The sequence below is a fragment of the Myodes glareolus genome, chromosome 12 (genome assembly GCF_982192425.1).
Source record: "Myodes glareolus chromosome 12, mMyoGla1.1, whole genome shotgun sequence".
Taxonomy (NCBI): domain Eukaryota; kingdom Metazoa; phylum Chordata; class Mammalia; order Rodentia; family Cricetidae; genus Myodes; species Myodes glareolus.
In genome coordinates, this window is record NC_142037.1 from 5,770,422 (window position 1) to 5,779,763 (window position 9,342).

Below are 9,342 nucleotides of genomic sequence, written 5' to 3' on the forward strand. Positions count from 1 at the left end.
CTGACCCAGATAATCATTTCTCGAGAGCGGCAAATACAGAAATTAAAAGCAACTTCTTAAAATTTACCATAAAGGTTGAGAGCAGCTGTTTAAGAATATTGATTGATAAATAATGATGTCTGTTATCTGGTAATTGGGACCAGCTGGAGCCGGTGTCTTATCCCTTGTAAAACCGTGTTGACGTTTTCTGTAAAGTATCCCATTTCTTTGCCATGTGATGCTTCCTATGCTGCTCAATAAATACGAAGTCAAGCCCTTTGTTAGAGACACACAAACACCACTCATGCACAGAGACACATACAGCACACACAGGCAGAGCAGACAGACACCACTCACACCGGTCACACAGCTCACACAACAGGCAGACACACATAGGGATAGACACACACAGACATGGGGACAAATTCACAAGACAGCCGCAGGCAGGCACAAATTCAGACTCCTGCAACAGACAGGGTGCAAGACACAGGGAGCCTGATGTGGAGAGTTCAAGTATGGGCTCACTGCAAGTGGAAGCGCTTTTATCTTCTCCCTAATGCAACACCTACGCTCTACTGGCGGCTTGGACTTAGTCACTAAGGTATATAATCATGCAGAAACACTGCATTTTCAGGACGCCCCAAAGCCCTTTGCTCTTATTCTTTGTTCTTCATTCAAATAAAGTACCTGTGTGGCTAAGACATGTAGCAACTGATGAGTGGTGTGTGGGTATCTCACATGTGTTCTTTGTTCCTAAAGAATTGAAAGTCTACCGAGCAATAGTGACTCATGCCTTTAATCCCAGCACTCAAGAGGCAGAGGCAAGCGGATCTCTGTGAGTTAGAGGCCAACCTGGTCTACAAGAGCTAGTCCCAGGACAGGCTCCAAAGCTACAGAGAAGCCCTGCCTCGAAAAACCAATAAATAAATAAATAAAAAATAACCAGAGATGTCAAAGAGTCTGAAGATTAGCCAGTAGGACGGAGAGTCTACAAAGAGCAGGAGGCACTGGGATTATTCGGCCAGGTGAAGAAGCGGCAGAGGAAGAAGGAAGGGGCTGTCATGCTGCCTAACGGTCTGCATAATGTCAGAGGAAATGAGGTCACCCTGCTCTCAAAGAATCAGCACGACAGCCTCCAGCCAAGTAATTCGGAGTCATGAGAGCTGTTGAAGGAGCAATGTGAATCATGACAGTCTGCTGGAATTTCCTAATATAAAACTAGAGTTTCAGGGTAAATCTTCAGCCTGTAACATCTCTGTTTATGTTTTGGTCATGCTTATTTACAATTAATGGCTTCTTAAATCTAAACAAAGCTGACCACAGTCTTCTAAAGGAAGGAGCAGTTTACCTCTGAGGCCTATGGAATCTCTGACTCAGTGGGTCTATGGGCTACTGGCAGCTCAACTGTGTAGGAAAATGGATTCTGAAGAATGATGGTCACCTGCCTAACCAAAGCTGGACAGCTAATGTGCACTTTCCCATCCAGAGGCTGGCATCCCGGAACCCCTGGTTGGGGTGGTGTTACCCCCGTTTCCCCCTTCCTACCTCCTGGAGCTCTTTCCCAAGGTCCAGGTGTGCCAGGTAGTAAAACCCAACAGGCTTAGGCTCAGGGAAGTAAAGCAAGGCTTGGGCCCTAATGAAATATGAGGACTCGCTCCCCCTCTTCCCTGAAAGGAGCATCAAAATGGCCACAAGTCCTTGTATATGACACCAGAGCAGAAGTGAAGATGACTGAACCTTGGAATCTTTTCTGTGCACTTCCAACTATGCCTGAGGGTTGTGTGTGTGAGAGAGAGAGTGTGCGCGTGTGCTTTGTCCTCAGGATGTAGGAGTCATTTACACATGACCTGTCTTTCTGGAAGCCTATTTTATTTAATAAACACTTTTTTATCTTCATCTAATAATGTCCTATGGTAACATAAAACACTGACTACAAATGCATTTAAAATGTGCAATTTTCTTTTTGGATTGACTGATACAGAAATCTGAAAAAAATCTGACCTTGCCTTCCTCCTCTCTGATGACAACTATTAAACGCCCTTATTATAAAGCCTCTTTTGGCTCATTCACTGGTAGTGTTAGTGACATTTGGGGACCCAGCACTTGACATGTGGGAGCCTTTGTTGGCAGATGTTTTTTCCGTTATAGGAACTGAGTCGTAAGCAGGCAAGGGTCAGAGATGGACAGGTGGAAGAACTGATTAAGCCACCAAGGAAGAGGATTGAGATCCGCGAGCCTGGAGCGTCCTCTTCACGCTGCAGCTGGGGCCGCGCTAGGTGAACGAATCCCTCAGTCCAGACTGTGTTAGTTCGCTCCGCTGGGGATCTTGTGACCCGCTACAAAGTCAGGGAAGCAAGCGAGGTACAGTATGATGTAGGGAAAGGAAAAGGAAAAGGGAGAGAGTGCCGCCCTCCACCGAGCCTGGGCGGGGCCAGGGCTCGGGCCGGCCCTAATAAAGGGCAAGCAGAGCGGCTCAGAGACTGGAGCGCACTGGAGCGCGGTCGATCGGTCGGTCGGTCGTCAATCCTGTCTTTGCGTGTCTGCCGGCGCCCTTCCGCTGCAGTCACCGGTGAGTGCTGTCGGTCTGAGGCAATTCTAGAGGGGTGAGGCAGCCAGGTTACCGCACGCCTCCATTGCCCCTACCTTAGCCGCCGGACTGTGAGCGAGGTCACCACCACTCCAGACCTTTGCATGCCTCTACAGTGTGGGTCCACGCTGCTGTGTCCAGAGCCCGCAGAGAGGAGAGACTTGCCAGGTCTGGGTTGCTTGGTCATTGCTGATTTGTCCCGCACGGGACGTGGAACTTCTTCTTTTGAACTGCAGTAACACTGACACCTTCAAGCTGCTCCGCTTCTTGCCCTGATTTCTCCTTCCTTTGCAGAACTGCTTGCTGTCTAGAGCCCAGTCTCGCTACCATGAAAGTCTGGCTGGCATGCCTGCTCCTCTGCGCCTTGGTGGTGAATGACTCCGAAGTGAGTGGTTTTCTCAGAAAGAGGCTTGCAGTACCCCTAAGCAGCAGCATGGGAAAGAGGGACCACCCTGGGAGTCCTTAGGCATCAATAGCTGGTCCAGACTTGGGGGAGGGGGTATAGACAACGTGTCAGCTGACAGGGAGGGCTTGAGGACCAAAGGGGTTTGTACTACCTGGCAAGAGAGGAAGAAGCCGGTGGGACTGCCTTAGCCTGAGGGCACCTGGTAAGTGTGAAGTTTGCTTGAGTCAGTTCTTGTCTGTGTGCTGGAAGCCCAGGGCTTCCCTTAGGAGAGAGCTGGCCAGAAAAGCAGAAAGGAGAGAGACCGACAGGGGCGGGGTGGGGAGGATGAGAGACAATGAGAATGAATATCACTGCAGGGAAGAATAGATTTTGAGTTTGGGGCCTGTTTATCTTGAACATGGATTCCCTAGAACATGTCAGCTCTGCTGACCCCCTCCCCCCACCTTTGTCTCTTGCAGGGTCGCCTTGAGCCTAGAGCTTTTGATGAACGTGAGTATATATTTCCTTGCACAAAAGTTGGCTGCACAGACATCCCAGAGAACCACAGGAGGCATGCCCTTCTTGTCCCTGCGGGGAGGCTGGCTCCCCTTCATCCTTGTTTACCCTGCTTTTGCACTTGTAGCAAACTGCGGCTGTCAGAATGGAGGAATATGTGTGTCCTACAAGTACTTCTCCAGCATTCGCCGATGCAACTGCCCAAAGAGATTCCAAGGGGAGCACTGTGAGATAGGTATGGCAGTTTGGACTCTTAGTTGGGAAGGAGGGAGGATCAGAGATTTCAGAGCAGGGGAAGATGGACGGGAGGCAGAAGCAGAGGAAACCGGGCCTGGTGGTGTAGGTCTGTAAGTCCGACACTTAGGAGACAGAAGCGGGATTGCAAGTTTAGGCCCAGCCTGGGCTACAAGGTAAGACCGTGTCTCCCAAAGTGGGTGAGGTGTAGCTAGAGAGATGGCTCAGAGATTCAAAACACTGACTACTCTCCCAGATGGCCTACAGTTTGATTTTTAGCACCCACATGTGGGTCACAACTGTCTCTAACTCCCATCCCAGGGATTCAACGCCCGCTCTGGCCTCTTCCAGTACCAGTCAAGTACCTGGTACACAGATATACATGTAGGAAAAACACATACAGTAAACAAATAAGTAAATTAAAAAAAAAACCAGGCAGAAATGAAGAGTTAGGACACACATACAGAGTGTCTCATGAAGCAGCAACTACACAAACGCAAAGGAAACTCTTCCGAGTGTCACCTGCCAGGTCTGAAACATGCCAACGCTGAAATGCCTGTCCAAACTCCCTCCTTTTTCTAATATTTTGTAATCCTTGAATATTTGTAGATACATTGAAAACCTGCTATCATGGAAATGGTCAGTCTTACCGGGGAAAAGCCAACACGGACACCAAAGGCCGACCCTGTCTGGCTTGGAACTCCCCTGCTGTCCTTCAGAAAGTCTACCATGCCCACAGACCCGACGCTCTTAACCTAGGCCTGGGGAAGCACAATTACTGCAGGTAGGTGGGGACTAATGCTGAGAATTCTTCCTGCGGGGGCTCAGGAGTTAAGAGCTCTTCCAGAGGACCTGGGCTCTTTTCCCAGCATTCACATGGCAGCTCACAACAGTCTGTAACTCCAGGTCCAGAGGATCTGATACCCTCTTCTGGCCTCGATGGGCATCAGGCACACACAGACATAAATACAGGAAATACCCATATACATCAAACCTAAACAACCCCCACCCGTGGCCTCTTAGAAACCAGCCCCTGGTATACTGGTACAAGAATCCAGATATCTGGTTGAGTGTTCCCCGGAAGGGAGGATGTAGAGAAGGCATTTTGGGTTGGAATGACATTCCCTACTGTTCATGTTACCAGGAACCCTAACAATCAGAGGCGACCCTGGTGCTATGTGCAGATTGGTCTAAAGCAGTTTGTCCAAGAATGCATGGTGCCTGACTGCTCTGCTAGTGAGTATCACTGACGGCTCAAGGTGATGGGGTGAAAAGAGATAACTCATATTGTCCCCTTCTTCCACTCCTGGAGGGATGAGATGTGAAGTCTGCCTCAGTGGGAGACTTCATCCTCTGCTTCTCCCCAAAACATATCTCTTCCTTTTCTAGGCCATAGGCGCCCTTCTTCTCCAGATCAACAAGAGTTCCAGTGTGGTCAAAAGTCTCTAAGGCCCCGCTTTAAGATTGTTGGGGGAGAATTCACTGTCATTGAGAACCAGCCCTGGTTTGCAGCCATCTACAGGAAGAACCGGGGAGGAGGCCCTCCCACCTTTATATGTGGTGGTAGCCTCATCAGTCCTTGCTGGGTCACCAGCGCCACACACTGCTTCATGTACGTACATCCCTTTGTCTCTTCTCTCCGACCCTTCCTCCCCACCTCAAACATGTCTTTCTCCTTCTCTATGAAAATCTCCCACCAAGCCTCTTCATGCAGCTTGTGGCCTTAGGTACAAGTAACATCCTGAGGCCTCTGTGATGGAGAGGAGAAAGGAACAGGCTTCATGAGATCACGCTGACGTGTCTCATTTCTCACAGCAATTACCCAAAGAAGGAGGAAGACTATGTTGTCTACCTGGGCCAGTCAAAGCGGAACGGCTACACTCCAGGGGAGATGAAGTTTGAGGTGGAGCAGCTCATCTTGCATGAGGGCTATAGTTCTGACAGCCTGGCCCACCATAACGATATTGGTGAGCAGAAAACTTGGTTACCAGAAAGATAATAGCCAGAGAAAAGGGGTCTAACAAAAGTCCAAAGTAGTGGTGGAAATTGTTGGGGGAACTGGTGGGGAAGAGTTCAGAGTGAACCCTGTGAGAGACTGAGGGTGACGTGCTCCTCTGGAGAGGCCTTGGGTTTCCCCAGCAGGTAGTGTCTTCTGAGTGGAAAGAGCCCTGCTGGCATATGGCTTAGGCTGGGAATGCCCTGTTTGTGCGGAGTAGAGTGGATGCTTCTGTCCACACCAGAAGATAGAATCTATAGAGCAAAGGCTTGGCTGGGTTTCAGCTCAGCTCCCTTAGTAGGAAGCAACCTGCTCAGCTGTATATAATAATTCTGGATGCCTGATCATTCATCATCAGTTGAAATAAAGCGTTTGGAGAACATGGCAGGGGAGGCTTCTGGGTGCCAAGATGCCAGCAGATGCCCTTGGATACTCTGACTCTAGTGTCATGAGTGCTATAGCATTTGGAGGGGAGACACGATGATGATCTGACCTGGCGGGTCATCTTTTGCCTTTGACCTTTCCCTTCCCCAGCCTTGCTGAAGATCCGGACCAGCACGGGTCATTGTGCGCAGCCATCCAAGTCCATCCAGACCATCTGCCTGCCCCCGAGGTTTGGTGATGCCAATTTTGGTTCAGACTGTGAGATCACTGGCTTTGGATATGAGAATGAATGTAAGTGACAGTTGAAACTGGGGAAGTGTTATGGTCCAGAAGCAAATGTAGCAAAACACTGTGGAGACAGAGATGGGAGCCCCATGGAGGGGACAGTTAGGTCCAGGGATAGGGTAGGAGCATCATGGAGGGGACAGTTAGGTCCAGGGATAGGGTAGGAAGCAATGGGCAACCACGTCAAATGGGATGAACAATTATGGGTGGGGTAAAGGCTCAGATTGGAATTAAAACAAAAAAGAATAAGGGGTTTTCAAAGGTGGAATATATTTCTTATCTTCATCCTTGCAGAGTCTCATTTAAAGACACATCTTAATACAAACATTTATTTCTTCTATCTAGCGGACTATGTTCACCCAAAGAACCTGAAAATGTCTGTTGTGAAGCTTGTTTCCCATGAACAGTGTATGCAGCCCCACTACTATGGCTCTGAAATCACTTATAAAATGCTCTGTGCTGCTGACCCACAGTGGAAAACAGATAGCTGCCGGGTAAGACTCCCAAGCATCCCCTTTTATCACCCCCAAACTCCCCACAGCTCTTGGATTTGATCTGTCAGCTCTGCAAAGTTTCTTTCTAGCCATCATCCTAAGAATCAAGGACTTAGATCTTTGGGAGCCTATGCCAATACTTACAGGTTCAAACATTTGGCGTGAACCCGTGTTACACATTTTAGACTAAAAGGGACTAAGACAGTTTAAAAAAAGCCAGGTATAATGGAGCATACCTCACACCTATAACCTCATCATTCCTAGTGCTTTGGAAGCTGAGACCAGAGGATCATGAGTTCAGGGCTAGCCCAAGCTTCATTGTGAGAATTTAAGGCCTGTGGTACATAGCAAAACCCTTTCTCAAATAAAATAAAGTGAAATTTAAAAACCAAAACAAAACAACAATAACAACACCAAAAAAAAGGGATGGATGCCTAGCACAGTGATACAACACTTGCTCAGTATTCTCTAAGCCCTGAGTTCAATCGTCCACTAAGGGAACGGAACCTGTAAGAAAAGCCAATAGTCTGGGGACACAGCTTAGTTGGTGGAATGCTTACCCAGCATGAGTGAAGCCTGGTTCCAATCCCCAGCACTGTGTGTAATGGTGCATACTTGTAATATTGACCTTTGAGGGGATCAGAATCAAAAGTTTAGCAGTTACTTCTTCAGCTACATCATGAGTTCAAAGCCAGCCTGGAATACACAGGATCACAAGACCCTGTCCCAGTCTCTAAAACAGAAACAAACAACAACAAGAAGATGCAGAAGCTATTTACATCATGTCTGGGTCTTTGACTAAGAAAAAGTGAGATCAATATGATTCTCTAATTCATTGTTCAGAAAATGTTCATTGTGAATTACAAAAGATCAAGTATTAGAGGGAGGAGAAACACCTTCAAAAGAACAGGAAGTGATCAATAAAGAGATGGAGGGAAAGAGAAGCATGTTTCAGTTGAAAGAACCAAAATGAGACTGTGTTCGAAGGCAGGAAGCAGAGTCTGGGAAAGTGGTTGAACAGTGGCAGACAGAAGCACAGTAGAAGTTACACTCGATAGAAAGTAGGGAGTTGCCAAGATCTCTCTCAGACGTGGCTGAGGGGTGGTGGCTCTTTCCTCCTTTCCCCCAGAGCTCACCTCTTTTCTTTGGCTTCTCAGGGAGACTCTGGAGGACCTCTTGTCTGTGACATCAATGGCCGCCCGACTCTGACTGGGATTGTGAGCTGGGGCAGTGGATGTGCAATGAAAAACAAGCCAGGTGTCTACACGAGGGTCTCACACTTCCTACACTGGATTCGAGCCCACACTGGAGAAGAGAACGGCCTAGCCTTCTGATGGCCCCCAGGCAGCTGAGAGAAGAAACAGATGGGCCACTCATTTCCATGGTTCCGTCACCTCCCTCCGCGGCAACGTCCTCTCTGTCAGATGTAGGGAAGAAGTTAGGACAGGGTCGGCATTGTTTGCTTGTGCTGCCCACCAGGGTAAATGCCAATAGCTTTACCCTCAGCACAGGCCTGGGTGCTGGCCACCCAGACCCCCTGGCCAGGACGGAAAGTTTGTCTTGACTCAGGATGATATTGACCAAGAGTTGTGTTTTTCTGGACTAAAGCCGTCTGAAATTATTAAAGCATCTCCTGTACAAGTGTAGGGGGAGAGCTGGTTTCTCTGACGGGTCATTCATGAGGTCTGCTGTTGGGAAAGAATGATTTCCCAATTAGGAAGAGTAACAACTGAAGTATTTGGAGGGGGCTTGTCCAATATGAGAACAGTGGTTTGAAGTAGAGACACTAGTGGCTTGAGGGAATGGCTCTAGCGTTCCACGAATGGATCAGGAAATTGTGTACGTTTGTTCACTGTGCACAGGCTGTGAGAGTAAGCCTGAGCAGAAGCTGGTGTATTCCTGTGTTTCCCTAAACTCTCGACTGTGATGCTGGGCCTTCTCAGTCTACCATGTGATGCCCCATGTGAATGTATCATTCTCAGGCATGACCCATGACCAGAACTAAATGTCTGTTTCTCTTTTTATATAGATGTCCACTTCTTGGCCAGTTATCTTTTTTACTTATTAGCATGGTTCATCCAAACCTCACTGGGTGGGGTAAGGACCACTCCTACATACTTAATATTTAATAATTAATTATATTCTGCTATTTTTATTTATATCTATTTTTATAATTCTGAATAAAGGTGATCAATAAAATGTGATTTTTTTCTGAAGATTCTGGTTTCTCCGTGGTTCTTGTTTGAGAGGGAAGTGGGGGACAGTAAAAGAAGGAAATAATGAAGGCGGTGTGCACCTTAGTGTCATTTAGGACATGCTTGGACTCTTTTGGACAAGAATGCTTGGATGAGGGAAAACTGTTGATTCAGAACAGGTGTCCGTGCCTTCAGTCTGAGTACCCTTGAAAGCTCTAGAGACTGATGTCAGTTCAAGGCCAGCCAGGCTACACAGCAGGACATTGTCTAAAAGGAAAAAAAAATCC

At 47.9% G+C, this 9,342-nt stretch overlaps 1 protein-coding gene across 1 annotated transcript; it reads left to right on the plus strand.

Annotated features, from left to right (window-relative positions):
* Window positions 1–2,391: 2,391 nt before the first annotated feature.
* Plau (plasminogen activator, urokinase) lies at window positions 2,392–9,076 on the plus strand. The gene is made up of 11 exons (XM_048426490.3): window positions 2,392–2,548; window positions 2,861–2,951; window positions 3,431–3,461; window positions 3,595–3,702; window positions 4,311–4,485; window positions 4,846–4,937; window positions 5,091–5,313; window positions 5,517–5,668; window positions 6,232–6,372; window positions 6,712–6,860; window positions 8,018–9,076. The coding sequence occupies exons 2-11, from the start codon at window positions 2,895–2,897 to the stop codon at window positions 8,192–8,194; spliced, it is 1,305 nt and encodes a 434-aa protein (XP_048282447.3). The 5' UTR covers window positions 2,392–2,548; window positions 2,861–2,894; the 3' UTR covers window positions 8,195–9,076.
* Window positions 9,077–9,342: the final 266 nt, after the last annotated feature.